The sequence below is a fragment of the Lactuca serriola genome, chromosome 8 (genome assembly GCF_051521515.1).
Source record: "Lactuca serriola cultivar US96UC23 chromosome 8, Lser_US96UC23_V15, whole genome shotgun sequence".
NCBI classification, from domain to species: Eukaryota; Viridiplantae; Streptophyta; class Magnoliopsida; order Asterales; family Asteraceae; genus Lactuca; species Lactuca serriola.
In genome coordinates, this window is record NC_136415.1 from 49,724,766 (window position 1) to 49,744,700 (window position 19,935).

Below are 19,935 nucleotides of genomic sequence, written 5' to 3' on the forward strand. Positions count from 1 at the left end.
ATCTAAACTTATGAATGTTCAAATAACTAATATCACCATTGTACTGCTTCATCAGCTTGTACCCTCTGAATTGAAGGTACTGGAAAACTGGCATCGGCACCAGAACCAGTATATGCTTAATGGTCCGGTTATCGGTCCACTCATTTCCTCTAAACCTGTGTATGCTTAACGGTCCAGTTATCGGTCCACTCATTTCCTCTAAACCGGTTCGGATCCAAATGCTCACCCATATCCGAAACAATGGAACAAATCCTCTCTCAAGGTAGAATGCAGCTTCCTATTCTCAATAGCTATCTCCGGTCATTTTCTCAAACAACAGACATCAAAGTGCTAATCTATTGTTGCATTTTAAATTGAAGAATACATTCCTTCCAAACCTTCTTCTACTGATTCAAGTGTTTGAGTCAAGTGACACGAGCCATTGCTATGATACTAATTGCTATGAATTGACTTACAAAACACCTCAATAAAAGGAACACACACATGTAACTCCCAAACCAACAACCAAAATATTGCTAGAACAAAAGCTAGCTATTCGAAAGGCTAGTCTCCCAATTTTTTATTTTTTTCCATATTATAAAAGGATGATTCTTTCTACCCCTTTATAAGCACTATGTTGTAACAAACCCATTACACGCATCAGAAAAAAATATTAAAAATACAAAACCAATAGATTTTTTTTAAAAGCACAAGCAATTACATTTCCAAATTTATAACTGCTATAAATCATATATTAAAAAATATATATATGTAAAAAGACAACCCACAATCATGATAGGAATACTAACAAAATATACATACAACTGCCAAAATGTTAGCTCGGCTTCTTCTTCAATGGTGTGAGTCCTTTCTCCTTCATTTCTACCGATTAGTCACAACAAACCAATACCATTTTCAACAACTCCTTTTCTTTTTTTCATATCTTCACAACAAGGGTAAAATAGTAAAATGGTAAACAAGAAAGATGGAGAGGCCTGATACATGTGTCTCTGTAATGTTATTGTGTGCTCCTTGTCAACCCACCACGTGTCACATTCCTATGAATAGTTAAAAACTTAGTGTAAGAAAAATAAGTAAATTAATAGTATTATATAATATAATAATAATTAGTTAAATATAAAATACCTATTTATAGAAGAAGGCTTTGAGTTTGAAGAAGCAAAGCGTTTTTGCCTATTGTCTTGTTCTTTATCAACACGCATAGCAGCTACCTCTTTCTCCATTGCAGCTACTTCTCTTCTCATCTTTTTTGCTTCAACTTCCATAGCTTTTGTTAATGTATCTACTTTTTTTGCTAGCATCTGAAAAAACAATATTGTTATTATTAATTAATTAATATTTTTTAAATAATTCATAAAAGAAATTACTGTAACTATTAACCTCAATGGCATCATCTTTGTCTTTAAGGCTTTGATCCTTCTCATGTCCAGATCTCCTCAAAGAAATCACCTCTTTTTGCAACAAATCATACAACAACCCTGGAACACTATCTTCACTTTCATTTCCAGTGAACTCACTACTTTTTTCAGGTGTTTCAATGTCCTTTTTGCCCTCACCAATATTAAAAGTAGGACTATTACCGACTTTACCCCTGTCAATTGATCTAGTGCCACCATCAAATGACTTGGATGTACCCTTGGCATGCTTCAAAACAGAGCTTGAACCAGAAGACCTCATCTGAAAAGATGGTGATCTTTTATGCAAAAAACCATTCGAGGGCATTTTCGTAAAATTGTCACCTCCTCCACCTAGAGACTGGCGGCGTGAAGGACCACCATTGCTCATGCTTTTTCCATCCGATGAACCGATTCGATTCATAGGATTTGGCGACCTCAACGTGTCTTCCAGCACTCTAAGTCTCAGTTGAAACTTTTCCTACAATTTCATATTAAAAAAAAATTAACATAAGGGTATTATGGTCATTTCCCAAAAAGTTACTTTTAACAGAAGGTTACTTTTAACTGTGCTTCAGATCTCGCAGCACGTTCGGTTATCACCAGCTTATCGCGCAAGTGTTGCATCTCACCCTGTTAACACAAGGGTATTATGGTCATTTTCAAAAAAGTTGAAAAAAGTCAAGAATTGTAAAAGGGTGTTATAATTTATTATTTATACATACCTGCAAGAATCTTCTTTCTTCAAGCCATTGTTTTACTGGCATTACTTTATCATTAGAATCTTTCCATTCATTAGCAACCACTGTTGCCACTCTATTTGCTGTAACTTTTGCACGTGCTAATTCTCTGTCTAGGGTTTTTCTTTCCTCCTATTTGTCAAAAATCAAAACATGGGTATGAGTGGAATTTGTTAAATTTACAAGGGTAGAATGGTAATTTTGTATTTACATTCATTTCTTGAACTTTGCGTTGGTAATCCCTCACTGCATTTGCAGCAGCACCACCAGCAAGAACAGCTTCTTCAAGCTCACGTACAGTCTGTGTAAGCTTTTCCACCTCAGCAACCTTTTGTCGATGCATTTTATCCATAATTTTATTTTCCTCCTAAAAAACAAAACCATAATTTTATTTTTACTCCATGAAATCGATACTATTTACAGATTTAGGATTTAAAAGCATCATACCTGACAAATTTCTATCTGTTTCATCAACTCCTGATTTTTGTTTTGAAGATCATCCACCATTGAAGCTTTTGCTAATGCAACTTGAACAGTCCTTTCAGCTTCAAGTAAAGCAGCTTCCTTTGACTTGGTCAATCTATCTAATGCTTTGTTGTCATCTTGTAACTTTGCAATCTGAAAAAAAAAAGTAAAAGAAAAAGAAAGCATGAGATTTTTTTGTAGTTTTTAAAATTATTTTGTAGCACATACCTCTTGTCGAGCAAGTTTGAGCTCAGCTTCCAATGGTGCAAGAATGGCTTCAATTGGTGGCATGTCATCATCTTTTTGAGCAGCATGAACTCTTCGCAGAGTGGCTTCTGCTGCAAATTGAGCTGCCATTGATGCTTTCTTTTCATCATTGATTTTCTTGATTTCAAGATTCTATAATACCAAAAAGTTTATGTTGTTATATATAACAATATGATGAAAACAATGTAAAAGGAGTTTAGTGTTGAAGTGGTTTAGTCAATACTTTGCTTTCTAGAAGAGATTCTGTCAACTTCAGCTTCTCATCCACCTTTGACAATTCTTCAGTTAGCTATGGTGTCATGAAAAAAAGAAGAAAACTATGTTAAAGTTAACCCCTAGAGTATATGACATTATGAAACATACAAGAGATAATAAAAGGGCAAAATGGGAAACACAGTAATCACATAACTTTCCTGATTTAAGAGAAACAGAAATAAGTGGTTAAGAATGTGTGTTGAACTTTCCAATCTCATATCATTGCTGTAGTGAACTCAAAAAAGGAAATGATTTGCAGAAGTTACCATATTCGAAGAGATGCCCTTTTGTTAAATCAACAAACTAATACATAAGTAGAAAAGAAACATGACAAGACTCGAGAGCATGTTCTATGTCTGACGCTGTGACTCATTAACGGAAGAATGGAAAATGTTGAGAACGATTGATAATGACTTTGCATGTGTTTGCACAATTCACAACATTAACATAAACAGCACATGTATCTTCCATAAGAATCAATCACAATCAAAAAGAATTCAGTAGTTCAAATTATATGGGAATCAGTAACATTAACATGAATTCAAAATCTAGCTTATAACACTTATTATACACAGGATAGAGTGATCAAAGATGATTGAAAGATGGGTGAAAAACATCCAATCTAATTGAAATGGAAGGTTAGCAGAACAAGCGTTTGAAACAGGGTACTCTACCAGATATCAAATAAGCATTCAAATTCAAGTTTTCATGTGCATGAAGTAAACTGAACTCCACAAATTTCTAAATGGTAAAGGTAATAATTCATATAAAGAATGAATTTTAAGATTAAGAAGAGTATAACCTCTTCAACAGCTTTCTCCCTTAATCGTTCAGATAGCCTGAGGGCCTTGATCTCCGCCTGTGCTTCCCCCAATTCTCGATCCTTATCTGCATAAAAGTCAAACGAAGTCCACAGTCGTAAGCAATCAAAATCTGAAACCACAAAGATTAACTAATCAATCCATCATATGAATCCGCATTAGTCACCTCTAACTTCATTTTCCAACCGATTAAGCTCGACCTTCACCGGATCCGATCCGTGTAGCAGATTCATAAACTCGTCGGCGTCTAAGCTGGGTCTCACCATAGCTCTCCTACGACTACCGCTACCTGAGCTCCTCCCACCTCCTACTCCTTCCCTGAAAGATCCCGACATCATAAACGTCGCCGTCTCACCCATCGGAGGCCGTACATTGCCGCCGCTATTCTCCATCGCATCCCTCATTCCTATCATACCGCCGTCGCCTGTTACCTCCTCCATCACTCGGATCTGAACTCAATCACACATTAGTAATTCTAAACCAAACCCTTTTATCATCTAGGGTTTCTCAGTCATACATCACTACTACACTTAGATGCGTATGTATAAGACGAATGCAGATATGTATGTAGCTAGAGTTAACTGATGAACTCTCTCTCAAGTCTAAATCTGCATAGTCCCTTTCTCTCTTTAAAGATCTTTGAAGTGTCTGCGTGTGATTTAGTGTGAAAAAGATCCGGGGGGGTTTTCTGTCTTTAAAGCGTGTCAAGAAATATTGAAGAAGATCCGACTCTCAAGACTATGATAATTAGGCTGGGAGGGTAGTAGTAGTGCGACATAATTTTTTTATTTATTTATTATTATTATTATTATTTTTTTTTTTTTGTATAATCACTTGAAAAACATAATATATTTTTCGGTTTGTATACATTTAGTAATTGAGTTCTTTTTATATTTATATTTATCTTTTCAACTTGTTAAACTGTACACATTCAGTCCTTATGACCGGCTATTTAATTGTTAGACGATAAAAATGACTTAATAGGATAATATATTTCTTACTTTGTACATATTTAGTTCTTAATATTTTTGTACACATTTAGTCCTTAATATTTTTTTGTTGCAAAATAAGTCATTTTTGTTTTTGTACTCATTCGGTACTTATTAATAATTTATTTATGTTTTTCTCATAACATCTTGTCTGAGACAATCATTAATGAGGTGTTTGGACTTTTGATGCTTATGTCAATCGCAAGCTCGATTAGTTGGGTACTTAGGTCATGTTTTCTAAACATCATAACTTCATACGATCTTAGATTTTAACGATCTTTATATTCATGCGTTCGTATTTTAGTCTACTACAGTTTTCGTTTAGATTACTTCCGTTAAAAAGTAATATATTTTTACTTATGATCTTTGTATCCATATGTTTTTTTATGAATGTGTGTATGGATTTTTTTTAATAAAATCGTAAGTAAAAATAAATAACATTTTAACGGGAGTAATCTTAACGAAAGTTGTAGTAAACTCAAAAAGCAAAAACGTGGATATAAAGATCGTTAAAATTTGATATCGTATGAAAAAGTTACGTGTAACATCCCGACTCCTAGGTATGAAATTTCAAGGATTTTTGTACATCACATAAGACATACTCAACGAGTTAGAGGCCCCAACTCGTCGTGTAGAAACTAACAAGGCCGCATGGATTATGGAACCTACTCGACGAGTTGGAGCACCCCAACTCGATGGGTTGAGGTTGTGCATGAAAACCCTAATTTTTAGGGTTTGCACCCTATTTAAAGGACCTTAAGTCCCCTCACCGGCCTCCCTTACTACCTTATTGTCCAGAGAGAAATCCTAGTTGTGCTTTATTACTTTCTTGAGTGCGTGTGAGCTTTAGAGAGTAAATCTTGTGTTCATTTGGAGGAAACTAGAAGCTTAAAGAGGTTGGATTGCGTAGAAGGCCTTAGATCCGGGAGCTTCACTGTTTTTGCAACCATTTAAAGGTAAAAAGTCTAAACCTTGACCTCTTGTTTCTTAGATTTTCTCCTATGGAAGTTTAGTGCATTTTTAGCCCATTTTTGGAGTTGAGCATGATTTCAAGTTGTGACTTCAGATATGGACACCTCTAGGCCTCTTTGGGCCTAAAGATTCAAGCTTTGGCCATCCTCCATGCCCTAAACCCCTTATTAAGCTTCATATGAGTGTTTTAATCCCTTTGATGCCCTTCATGTACGTAAAGTTAGCAACTTTACGTGGTATCTCAGTCCAAAAGTGCTAGATCTATAGTTTGTGGCCTTGGTTTCGACTGGAAAGGGTTAAATACGTTAAGACAGGAAAACTCGACGAGTTGGATAAGGTTTTCCCGCCTTTTGGATACTAAGTGAACTCGTCGAGTGGTTGAGATGACTCGACGAGTTAGCTAGGGTTTTCCCGGTTTTCTGAACGCTGAAGAACTCAACGAGTTACTCTGGTAACTCAGCGAGTTGTCTCGAGCTTTTCACGATCTTCTGAGATATAAAGGAACTCGACGAGTTGGGTCAACATGGACTGTTAACCTTGACTGTTGGCCTTGACTTTGACCACGGTTAACCTAGTTTGACTTCTGAGGGTATTTTGGTAATTTGGGATTTTAATGGAATTAGTGATATGGTGGTTACAGGCAGTTGAGTTCGGAGCTGTGAGTTGGGATTCGATTTTATTGGTCAGCACTACTTGTGAGGTGAGTTTTCCTCACTATGCCAACAGGGTCGAAGGCACCAAGGTCGGCCCTTTTTGGATTGTTATCTTAGTTATCGCATGATGATATGCTTAGTGATATGTTGGATCTGTATCCTGGTATATAGGATGGTACTATGCTTAGTGATCTGTTAGATCTGTATCCTGATATATATATATATATATATATATATATATAGGATGATGCTATGATTAGTGATATGTTAGATCTGTATGACTGTCTGTACGTACTAGCTAGCGTTTGATATCTATGTGTCGATTGTGTGTTTGCGCGTGGGTTAAGGCGGTCCTGCTTTGTGCTCTAGGCCAACACAAGGCGGCCTGGATAGACTGAAGGCCCATCGGGGCATACTAGTCGGGCCGAAGGCCCGGAGAACGGTCCAGACAGGCTGAAGGCCCGGTAAGGCGGACCAGATATGCTGAAGGTTCTGAGAGTGGGCCAGATAGACTAAAGGCCCAGTGAGGGCGGTCCAATCATATTGAAGACTCTATATGCATGTTGTTTGTTATGATATTTTTCTGGTTTGTATGGTGTTGGTATTTTGGAGGAAACTCACTAAGGTTCGGGCTTACAGTTTTGGATTTTGTTTCAGGTACTTCGGAAGATCGCGGGAAGGCGAAGGTTTGATCGTGTACCTCCTCACATTTTATGATTTTGATTTATGGGATTCTCTGATATGAAACTATTTTGAAAACATTTTGTAATAGCTAATGGCTTTTGGATGTTTGAAAAAGTTTTAAATTTTTATGAGTTTTATGGATGTTACAAGTTGGTATCAGACCTTTGGTTTGAGTGAATTGGAGGAACACCCGTGTGAATCCATTCTCAAACTAAGGAAAAGATTTTCAAATAGTTTTCAAAATACTAAAGGAGGATGCGAAGTGTACGATCAGCCGAAGCCAGTAAGTAGACCCCAAAAATACCATATTGTTATTTGATACTATGATATGTTAGAACAACATTCTAGTGATAAGCTAGGGATCTTCAGGAATTGCATGATAGAATTGCTTGATTATATGATGCATGATAGCCTAGGGTTTTCCTTATATGAAATTGACACCATTATTGTAGTTGCTTAGTGTATGCATCATAGTTGTACATAATTAAGATCTTATAGCCTGAGAATGTTTGGTTTAGCCTTATTTCTTGTTCTTGTCTGATGAAGGGCTTAGGGTAGGATCATATATTCGAATGTCTATAGGGTCCAACGTTATGTATGGCTAGCATACACGAGTGCTACAGGGTTGGTGGAAGTTTCATGGATGAGTCATATGTGGACAGTCGGCCAGTTGTGAAATATCTAGCCTTCCTCTAGGAGTGAGGATTGAGCGCTCGCCTATGCTTATGTACAATGTTAGGTGTTGTGACGATCCTTGAGACAAATATGGGTAGGCGTGGAAGGTAGTATGGGCCCGTACTACTGAAAGCACAAGACATATACACGTAGCAAGGAAGTCACAACCCATATGGCTTTGTTGGGAGTTGGTTCCCTGTTATTATATGGAATGTCTGATATCTTCTTGGTATATTTTCAACATGGTGGTTACGAGGAGATTTGTGACCGGATCTAGATCAGGAGATGGCAGTCAGGGTGGACCAGCAGTACCCGAGACCATTGGTCAGATGAGACCAGATGAGTTGGATACCAGGATTCGGGAGATCCTGCATGATGAGGTTGTTACACTATTTCGGGCATAGTTTATGTATGGCTAGCATACACGAGTACTGCAGGGTTGGTGGAAGTTTCATGGATGAGCCGTGCATGGACAATCGGCCAGTTGTGAGATATCTAGCCTTCCTCTGGGAGTGAGGATTGAGCGCTCAACTATGCTTATGTACAATGTTAGGATGTTGTGATGATCCTTGAGACAAATATGGTTAGGTGTGGAAGGTAGTATGGGCCCGTACTACTGAAAGCACAAGACATACACGTAGCAAGGAAGTCACAAGCCCTATGGCTTTGTTGGGAGTTGGTTCCCTGTTATTATATGGAATGTCTGATATCTTCCTGGTATATTTTCAGCATGGTGGTTACGAGGCGATTTGTGACCGGATCTGGATCAGGATCAGGAGATGGCAATCAGGGTGGACCAGCAGTGTCCGAGACCATTGGTCAGATGAGACCAGATGAGTTGGATGCCAGGATTCGGGAAATCCTGCATGATGAGGTTGTTGCACTATTCCGGGCATAGTTTTCGTAGATGTTTGGGTCTATCAAGACCGTCACGGTTGAATACTTCGATGAGTGCTATGCAGCCACAGCTGAGGCGGCTGCCGCTACAGCTGTAGCAGCTATAGGTATGGGGACATGTTGGGCTTTTCAGTATCGGGACTTCAATAACACGAATTCCCCGACTTTCGATGGGATTCAGGACCCGATCATAGCCATGAGGTGGCTATCTGACGTTGAGGGATGCTTTTTCACATGCTCATGTCCTACTGACCAGAAGGTCAGGTGTGCTCTGAACCTGCTAAGGTTGGGAGCGAAGGACATGTGGAGATTGATGATGGGGTCGTATTTTGATGAGCAGAGAGTTGTGGTCACTTGGGATCAGTTCAAGGAGATGTTCTGCACTCGTTATATTTTGCGAGTTGAGCAAGAGTGGCTGGCACAGGAGTTTTTGGATTTGAGACATGGATTAGAGTCGGTGACAGAGATCACCCATATATTTACTGAGAGGGCGATGTTTTGCCCAAAGTTTGCTTCCGAGCAGGCTCAGATGACTCGTTATCTAAGCATGTGCAAGACTGACATTAGACAGTTCGTTGCTACCCAACGTTGTGATACATTACTAGAGTTACAGGAGGCCGTTAGGCGGCGTGAGCTTGAGATTGATCTGCAGTTGAGAGCAGAGGCAGTCCCCTGGGGCAGTCATAGCCTGCGTCGAAGCGGTCCAAGATCGTCGATTTCTAGGTCTGGAAGCCAGCGCGGCCGCACTTGTGAGAAGTGAGGGAAGGGTTATTCAGGAGTTTGTCGATCCAGTGGTGTGTGCCGCAAGTGTGGCAAGGAAGGGCACTTTGCGGGGGATTTTCGCCAGTTAGCCCCGGTACAGAATATGAGGATTTGCTACCACTGCGATCAGGTTGGTCGCGTGAAGACCAACTGTTCGTTGCTCGCTGCCAGGTCGGCGCGAGCTCTAGCTCCGGCTACACTGAGGGTTACTCGGGGAAGCGCTTTCAACTTACAGCCGAGGAGGCCAGTGTTGGATTAGTGTCTAAGTCCATAACTATTTTGGTATGTACTTGACCCGATGGTGCATGGTCCTTTTGGGTTTCCTTCACCATTGCAATATGTAGGATGAATTAAGGAGAGAAAGGAGTAATTATGATTTATGATTTATTAATATATTATGAGAATAATATATTAAAGGAAAAATCATATTGTTTAATTAATATTAGTCAATAATTAATAAGAATTAATTTTGTGGCTAAAAGAGATTAATTAAACTTAGGGGACTGGAACTGTAATTATAAGATAATTGCATTTGGGCTATGGATCACCTTGGAATAATAGGTTTGACGAATTATATGGGGAAACCCATTAGAAATCGTCCAAGGGATGTTCTAAAAGGGTCCATGGACTGCTTAGGGCTTAAGCAGTCAGATTAGGGTTTCCTAAGGTAAAAACCCTAATAGCCTAAGTATATAAAGAACCTTAATGTGACAACCCAAAACTTTCTATTCTGTTTAACCATTCACTTCAATATGAATTAAAACTATTTCTGCTAACTTTCAAACTTTTTGGAATAAGTTTGAGTGGTTTAAAGTTAGTGCTTCATGAGATATCAGGAGAGTGGATACCCTAGGGTGTACTAAGTAGCAAAACATGCCCAAAACTTCAAGAGTTTTGAGTTTACGGTCCAGAATGGTATTGGGACCGTAAACCCAAAAGGCTATATAAGTGTGACTCAGTTATTTTAATCACTTTTTCACATTTCCAAAGACTAGAGCCATTTCTCTCTCAAGTAACATCCCGTTTTTCTTCAAGATCTTCAACTAGTAAGTGTTTCTAGCCCTATTATCATTAGATCAAGTGTTAAACATCAAGAAATCATCAAGTTTCCCCAAGAACAAGGTGTTCACGGCCCAAGATCTTCTTGGACCGTGAACACTAAAAGTAAGGCTTAAATGTGCCTTTTGTCCATTTAGACCTTGGGAACAAGTATAGCAACAACCCCTAACATGTTTAAACCATAAGAGCCTCAAGAAAACACCCAAATATAACAAGGATGAGGTGTTTACGGTCCAAGAATCTCCTTGGACCGTAAACCCTAAAAAGAGTGCTTTAAGTGTGCCAAAGTGCCCCTAAACTCTAGCCAAAACATAGAAGCAAACATGGAACCTTCCTTGGATGTGTTTAGCACATGAAAAACTCAAAAATGTCCCATATATATGAGTTTACGGTTTGGGGATCTCCCAAAAACCGTAAACCCCTCTTAGAAATGTTTTGATGCCCCAAACTCATTCCTTAAGCTTTGAAACTAGCCTAGATCTTTACCTAGAAGTGTTTAGGACTTGAAAACTTCATTTGACCATAAACCATTTGAGTTTTCTACCGTAAATTCAAAGTCATATGGTCCAAAAAACGTAAAACCTATAAAGGGGTGATATGTTTCCCTAATCACTTCCTAAGGCTAAAACTTGAAGTTAGGATGCTTCAAAAGGACTTCTAGGACTTCAAACCACCACATGGTCAAGGTACCATGAGTTTACGACCGTAAACTCATGGGTTTACCACCGTAAACTCAAGTGGAGTTGTTTCCAAAACCGTAAACACCATTTAGTGCCATTTCACTTCCCTTTGTTGAATCACATGTGATTCCAACACCTAGCCAAGGTGTTTCCTAGTCCCGGAAGGTGTTATCTTTCATATAGTTGTGTATAAACACTATATTCATGTCAATATGTGTCCTTAAATATCATTTAGGACTTATTGTGTCTCGGAACTTCATTCGTGGAACTTCTCATCCGTACGCGCATACCCGTTTGAATCACCCACATCAGGTGAGTTCATACCCCGTAATGAATCTTTTAACTATTTTAATTGTTTTATGGGGGGGGGGGGGAATACAAGTTGAACACAATGATAATTGTGTAAATGTTTGTTTTAAACATCTTTCAAAATGTTACTTATGTTATTTATAAGTTGTTAAAACATTTCAAAACTCTTATAAAGGTTATGTTACTTTATAGTTATACAAAACTCCATTTTTAAAGTATAAGCATAACTTTGTAGATAAATGAGTCTTTTCAGTAACAGTCCAGTTAGAGCATTAGTAAGCTATTATAGGTATAGTTTAAGAGAATGCTATTCATTATTTCTAGTACAATGAAGCACACTTTTCAGAACAGAACAGAACAGAACAGAACAAACAGTGAAGAGAATCAAACAATACCAGAACAGAGCATAACAAACAAGTAAATTTGCTATAGCATGATAACACGCAGATAGGATCTAACTTTAATGTGAAATACACGGCTTGCATGGATTTGCTCGGGTCGCGTATGGTTCCCTCAATCTCCATACATGAGAGTGGTTAGTAGGGGTTCCAGCTTTCACATTATGACCGTAATAAAACACACATATGTTTTTAGGTTGATAGTACCTCCGTATGTCATTATAAACGACATCAGGGTACTCATTTCTCCCATTACTTTCATAAAGTGTCGGTAACACTTGAAGGTTAATCTACTCTCTATTCGAGATAGGTTATAAACTAGGGAGAATGTACTTTACAGTTGACAAAGGAACAGTAGAGTCTTGGTAGAAGACTGCTTTCATAACATTAGAGTCTTGGTAGAAGACTGCTTTCATAACAGTAGAGACTTGGTAGAAGACTGCTTTCAAAACAGTAGGGTCTTGGTAGAAGACTGCTTTCAAAAGAGTAGGGTCTTGGTAGAAGACTGCTTTCAAAACAATTGAGTCTTGGTAGAAGGCTACTTTTAAAAAGTTAGAACCATGATGCTAACCTTATGATTCTGTAATGTATACACTATAGGATACATATATGTTAAGTAGATTCCGACAGCTAATAGGATGTGTGTTCTTCGTTGTACGTCCTGTTCCCGTTGGATATGGGTTTACACTGAGGTCACCCAATTTATTATCTACCCGAATCTATATATATTTATGCTTAGTATACATTAAGTCATCATAAGGGTACCATGTATGGATCAGGTCATAGGACACAGGGTCAATGCACAGTTTTTCTAGTACAAAACTTTCGTTTCAAAGTCAGTACTTTTGATATACAAAACTAGCGATTTCTCAGTTAAGGGCTTAATCCATTTTATTAAGCCAGTACATGTTTAAAGACTTTAAGTGAGTTAACTCTATAATACCTTAGTTTATACACCATGTTTATATATAAGACTAGTATCTGACAGCTAGTAAGATGTGTGCTCTTCGCTGTACGTCTTGTTCCCGTTGGATGTGGGCTTACACCGAGGTCACCCAATCTACTATCTACCCGATATCAAATTATATATAGCAGTATAAACAAAGCTATTATAAAAGTAATCACCATAGTTAATATTTTATTATAAGAAATATAGGTTTTCTTAAAAGGAACTCTCCATTAGATATAAAGGAACCATTACAAATAACTCCATGAGTAACAAGTGAATACACCAAGGTTATATATGACAACGATCTAACAACCAATGGAATATGTGCTATCTGCCTTACTTACTGTACCCCGTTGGGTTGTAGGTTGAGGGCAGATGCGCATAATCGATTGTTTGTTTACTCAAAGTATATATAACTTGTACCCACTTATTACGCATAGAAAGGCTTGTAGTGTCATTTTACTCAACTCCCATTTTGAGTAGGAAATATATGATTTTCTAAAGGAACAGGCAAACTTTACAAAACAACACCTTACAGCTTACAGTACTTTACATATACATTTTCAACCACATTTTTATAGCTTACTCACATCACTAAAATCTTATGAACTCACCAGCTTAATTGCTGATCAGTTCTTTCAAATAACTTGTATTCTCAGGAGACTATTAGACAGGTGCTCGTGCTGGGACTTCAGAAGATGGAGCATTATAGCTTCAAGTCTTGTTTTGTTATTTGTTTATGACTTCTATGTTTTGTGAACACATACATTGTAAACACTTTCTTTCTAAATGAAATGGTTGTTCATTACTTGCTTACCATATACATATCTCGTGATACTTGACATGACGTCCTCCACCCCCGAACGTTTCCGCCGTTCCGGTTTTGGGGTGTGACACTTAAGGACCCAAAAACATGGCTAAGTGTTCTCTAATAGTTTCCAGCCATTTCTGGGTGTCTTCCCTCTCCTCTCTTCTCATCCAAGTTGCATATGGTGTTTGTGACTCCATTAGAGGTGCAACATTTGAGGCACTAAGCTTTCTGAAGCCAAGGATTGATTGTTATTGCTATATAACAATCAAAGGTAAGATCTAAACCCTATTTTATGTTAATATGATTAATTGTATCCTATATCTAGGGTTTATAGCTTTGGATAATCTATTGCATGTTCATTAGACAAACTAGATCCAATAGTTATTAGGGTTTGCATGTACACCATAGGAATGATGTTTTGCTCAAAACCCATCAGTGGTATCAGAGACATGGCTGTTTGTTTGATGTATTTGATGCTATTATGGATTATCCTGCTTAAAATTCGAAATTTAGGGCTTCTGGGGGCTGAACTCGCCGAGTTCATGGTGAACTCGTCGGGTCTATGCTTGACTCGACGAGCCAGCTGGTCAGAAAGAGGGAAAATCGGGATTTTGTGCTTCTTTGGCTGTGGGATAGTTACCAAAACGTTTTTTATTGATATAAATCAGATTTTTATGATATTGGGTGATTATCTTTGCCAAAATTAAAGATAACTTCATATTAGTTAAATAATTATTGCCTTATATGATTAGATTTAATTATTTGAATTATTTGGTGAATTATCTTGCAAGAATTTGGACTAGGTCAAATTAGATAACCACCAATTAATTGTTAATTGCCTTATTTGAATTTTGTGATCTAGAATATTCTTGATAAAGTTTGGAAAAGTTTCAAATTAATCCCTTTAGGTTTTATAATTTAAATTTGAACTTAAAAGTTTTGTTTTTGAAATTTAAATAAGTTAAACCCTAATGTTTCAAAACTTGCCCTCAAGTTTTGGAATTTAAAAGTTGATTAAAAGTTTAATTTAGAAATGTTAAATTCTAAAACCCTAGTATTGTTTTGAAAAGTTCAAATCACACCCTTATGGTTTTATTAATTAATTGAAGTGTATAATTAAAAGAGATTTAATAAACCCATAAAGTTTTGGTTTACATTTGATTAAATTAAAAGTATAATTTATTAAATTAGACCACCTAGTATTTTAAAAGTGTAAAATACACCATATATATATATATATATATATATATATATATATATATATATATATATAACATTAAAAGTCTAGTATTATATATGTATGAGTAAACAGTCAGTCTTACCGTTAGTAGGCCTCATTCACGAAGCTGGTCTATAAGGGGTGTTTAAGGAGATTGCCTATAAAATGGTGATTGAATGGGTATCCACTCTTACCCACTACACTCTTGACTAGTGGAGGATCGTTAGCCGAACGGGTAGGATAGGACAGAAACCTTCCATTATAAGTATAATGAAGTACAAAAGTAACTAAATGCTTTTACAAAATTCCCAATCTTTGTTACTTTAGGCAAAAGTGAATTGATGCAATTCCATGAAATTACACTTTATACCCTTGCGAAGACGTTAGTGGGGCGTGTGTGGTTAACCAACACACTAAATGGTTCTAAGCAAAAGTAGCAAAGGGTGACTCATTGTTTGTCATAGTTCGGTGGAGCGTGTGTGATTAACCAAGACATCGAATAGGTAACTGTAACATTGTGGGCACCATGTAAGTTTGCATGGTTATTCACACCCTATTTTGTGATCCTCAGCATACCAGTCACAAATCGAGGGGCATATCGAGATTTAAACATGCCATTGAAAAGTTCAATGAATCTCATAAGATCTAGGAATTTTCAATAGATTTAAAACTTAATTTTTTTTTTCGTTTTTCATGGTGGAAATTGGTAAATCATCATTTACCTACCTTCAAATGTTATGCAACTAGATTACGACATCCCTCTTCTAGGTTGTAGAGTATTGTGTTGGATCCTAGCCTCGATGTTTCATTTGGGTGTCACATCGAGGATCCTAATCAACTTAACTTGAATTTTCTCCCGTTTTGTAGATGTCAAAGTATGACAACTATGGTCCTCCCAAATCCCGTGGAACAAGCTTTCCGCATGAAGATGATATTCCACGATTCGATCGGGGAACAAGAGATCATGCTTCACTTCCTCCACCTCCTCCAATTATTCTCCCTAACCCACAAGTTTGAAGGCTTGAAAAGTTCAAGCTCACTCAAGCCCTTTTGGCAAGTAAGCATGGAAAACCTGTTTGTGTACACGTCTTAGAGATAAAGTCACACATTGATAGGTTAAGAATGTTGGGATCCGTTATCTGCGAGGAGCTAGTTGTTGATTGGGTTCTTCAGTCGCTTACTGACTCATATAGTAAGTTCATAAGAGAGTACTATATGATGAACCACGATCGATCTCACCTATATGCTTATTTCTGCTGAATCAGCAATGGTTTGGCGCACTGGAAAAACAAAGTTGATTGGTGAATCTGCCTTCCAGACCTCTATGGATATAGGCAATGGCAACAAAAGGCATGCCATGATCGAAAAGTTTGATCATAAGAGAAAGGTAAAGTCATAATTAGTTCCATGTGTTGTTCCAAAAGAGTCAGTTTGTTTTTATTTCCATGAGAAGGGGCATTGGAGACGAAGCTGCCCTATTTACCTAAGAGATCTAAGAGATGGGAGAGTCAAAATGTATGGCTCTACTTTAGGTAAAATCCATTAAGTAACTCTTTTAAGTTCCTATTCTAGATTCTTGATACATAATGTGATAAGATTATATTTTGATGTTTTGTAGGATCGAAGAAAAGAAAGGAAGCTTAAGGGAAGAAGTGAGCTGAATCTAATCGTGAAGAAATGGATTTCGATCTCATTGCTTGAAGATTAGATTCTTAAGTTACTACTTGGAGTTAGAATAGATTGCTTAGGAATATGTAACAACATAGTTTTTCAGTTGAATTGCACTGCAAGGACAAATTTTTCCGCAATAAAATAAATTTTGATTTTATATTATTTATTTATCCTTGCAATGGCGTGTATGAAAAATTGATGTTTGTAAGTTTCTATTATTAGCAATAATGGATTTGATTATGTTATTTGTGGAAAGGTCAAGAATTTACCAAATAGGGAAAGTTTCTCATCTCCCAAGTTTCAATTGGACAGAAACTTGGAGTCATACAACTTGGTTGCATGATGAATGAGAAATTTCAAATTTGGAAATTAGACTAATTCGTTGACAAAGTGTCAAGTGAAATACTAGGAGATCGAGTACACAAGGTTGTGTGTTGATCAAGTCCACCACAAGAGTAACAAAAATATTCGTCATGATTTACTAAGGTTAAGTAAATATGATTATACTTATGAGATTAAGTGTAATTCTCAGTTGGTTAAAAGATTTTCAATAAATAGCAGAACGAATAAAGAAGAATCAAGTAGGCAGAAGGATAAAAGTTTCTCTATTCTAAGAAGAAGGGAGAGTACCTTTTATTTTGTTTTATGATAGGTCTTAATGATTAAGAACCATATCTCAATTGATCCTCTAAGTGAGTCTTAGTGCAATTATATGTCTGAGAAGAGGAATCAAGAATTGAAGAAATGGTTAAATCAAGAAGTCAATCATACTTCGTTCCAATATCAAGTCTTAGAGTTAAGATTGTGAACTGAGTGACAAGTCTTAAGAAGGTTTATAACATTCATCAAATGTGGAATTTGAAAAGGTTTTCTTATTCTTGCACATTTGAAATTGGAAAGTTGTGATGTCTTGGATAGGACCAATTTTGTGAAGTGTTTTGTCTTGATAAAAGCTACACTAACTCTTGAATATTTGTTTTTTGAGAAATGTTTATTGACAAAAGAACCTTATATGTCAAGGAGTCAGTGGGAGTCTTAATGGTCTTGAAAAGGTTCAAGAACTAATCAAGAATAAACCTTATCGATCATCACTAGCACATGAATTGAGGTTTACAACCTGTTGTGTTGACATTATTTTGTTTCTGTGTCATTCCAATTGAGTTAATTATGCATGTGAGTTCTATGAGTTATCATTTGAATGCATAAAAGGCAAGCACCTTGATCAATGAAAAGTACATTGATAGGAAAGGGTGAGCTGCTTAACTACTTGGAAGACATGGTAGGCACTCGTGTTACCATAAGGCAAGAAATCAAGATTGAGAAAGTTCGGTCCATATGAGTTTGGATTTGTCGCAAACTTTGGTTTTGACAAATTTGTATGGATAGGAACACATACACCATTAAAATCTAAGTGTCATAAGATTCCCTCCTTTATGAAAATGATTGTGAGTAAATGCTTTCACTAAGAGAGATTTTAAGAAGATAGTGATTATGAAAATTGTATTCTCGAATTTGATTATGGTAACGGTATCCCTTTCCATAATTCGAAATGTGAGATTTGGCAATTAGTCTGAATTGTTTAGACACACATATGAGCTATCTAAGGCAAAGGTGTATAAGTTTAAGAAGCTTAGATATAGGATTATCAAAGCATTATGGAAGTTCAGTTGTTTTTTAAAACATGTCAAAGCTAGTGGGAGCATAAGTGTTATGGTTATATGATAATAATCATCATGATAGTGGGAGCATAAATGTTGTGCTTGTATGATTATTAAGGCAAGTATTGCAAGTTAGCAATATTAATTATAGAAAACAAGAGTTATACTTTGCAAAGTCGTAAGGGTTGAAAAGTTGTTTTGCTATAATTAAGGAAGAGAATATTGTACTTCGTTTCAAAATTTAAAGCTTAGATTGAGAAATTTTAATAAATTTAGTCAAAGGATACATGGTGTGTTCTTAAATTTCGATTATGATTACGGTATCCCTCTTCATAGTTCGAATTGTAAGAACGAGACACATAAAATATTGTGGCAGAAGATTGATAAAGTATCATATCTTTATGTAAGACATTATGCATTGATTGCCAGTGCTATTATATTTGACCATTCTAAAATTTTCCAAATGTCTAGCGCATTTAGAGGGAAAAAGGACTAGAATCGGTTTTGACTAAAATAATTAAACAACTATCAAAGGACGATCCAAAGCTCACTAAGGATTGGTCGCTTGTGAGTAGTTGGAAGTATGGTATTGGATGACATTATTATGAATAGATAAGATTCTATTAAGAATGAATTGTCATATGACGAATATGGAAATGTTTCCATATTGGGAGTTGGATATTGAGAATCTATGTCTAGATTAGAAACTTTTATGCAAGGAGGATGTTCAAAGGAATGTACTTTGAGTGAGAGACTGTTGGATTAGTGTCTAAGTCCATAACTATTTTGGTATGTACTTGACCCGATGGTGCATGGTCCTTTTGGGTTGCCTTCACCAAAGCAACTTGATAGGATGAATTATGGAGAGAAAGTATTAAATATGATTTATTAATATATTATGAGAATAATATATTAAATGAGAAATCATATTGTTTAATTAATATTAGTCAATAATTAATTGGTAATTAGTTTTGTGACTAAAAGAGATTAATTAAACTTAAGGGACTGGAATTGTAATTATAAGATAATTGCAATTTGGGCCATGGATTGCCTTGTATTAAGGAATGAAGGAATTCTATGGGGAATCCCATAAGGAAATTGTCCAAGGCCTTAAGGAAAGGGATCCATGGGTTGCTTAGGGCTTAAGCATCCAAATTAAGGTTTCCTTGTTAGATAACCCTAATAGCCTCACTATATATAAGACCCTTATGACCCAAAAACGTGGTGAAGCAACCTTCTAGGGGTTCACACGTTTTAGGGTAGCCTCCATCCTCTCTCCTCTTCATCCTCTTGCTTATGGTGTTTGTGAACCATTAGAGGAGTGACATTTGTGACTCTAAGCTTTCTAAAGTCAATACAAGGAGGAATTTGGGATTGTTATTGCAATATAACAATCAAGGTATGATCTAAACCCTAATTATATGTCATATTGATTATCATATTCTAGATCTAGGGTTTATAGTCTTGGATAACTTGCATGTACAATAGAGAAACCTAAATCCAAGCATTAGGGTTTGTATGAGCACATAGGATGTTCTTATGAACAAAACCCATCAAAGACATCATATCATAGAATTGTTTCTGATAGAGATTGGCCAAGTCTTGAT

General features: G+C 36.7%; 1 protein-coding gene across 1 annotated transcript; it reads right to left on the bottom strand.

The window, feature by feature from the left end:
* Window positions 1-652: 652 nt before the first annotated feature.
* On the bottom strand, window positions 653-4,673 carry LOC145065939 (microtubule-associated protein 70-2-like). The gene is made up of 11 exons (XM_079013058.1): window positions 4,109-4,673; window positions 3,924-4,009; window positions 3,090-3,155; window positions 2,828-2,998; window positions 2,582-2,752; window positions 2,346-2,501; window positions 2,120-2,266; window positions 1,956-2,027; window positions 1,381-1,875; window positions 1,126-1,301; window positions 653-1,037 (listed from the first exon to the last, which is right to left on the bottom strand). Exons 1-11 carry the CDS (start codon window positions 4,380-4,382, stop codon window positions 998-1,000), a joined length of 1,854 nt encoding a protein of 617 aa, XP_078869184.1. The 5' UTR covers window positions 4,383-4,673; the 3' UTR covers window positions 653-997.
* Window positions 4,674-19,935: the final 15,262 nt, after the last annotated feature.

What these genes read in the sequence shown, in the direction of transcription:
- LOC145065939 (XM_079013058.1), bottom strand. Translation starts at nt 4,382, where the DNA reads ATGGAGGAGGTAACAGGCGACGGCGGTATGATAGGAATGAGGGATGCG. An exon ending in TCAAACTTGCTCGACAAGAG is followed by an intron (nt 2,753 to 2,827) that starts GTATGTGCTACA and finishes TTTTTTTTTCAG; the next exon opens with ATTGCAAAGTTACAAGATGA. An exon ending in ACAAAGATGATGCCATTGAG is followed by an intron (nt 1,302 to 1,380) that starts GTTAATAGTTAC and finishes TTGTTTTTTCAG; the next exon opens with ATGCTAGCAAAAAAAGTAGA.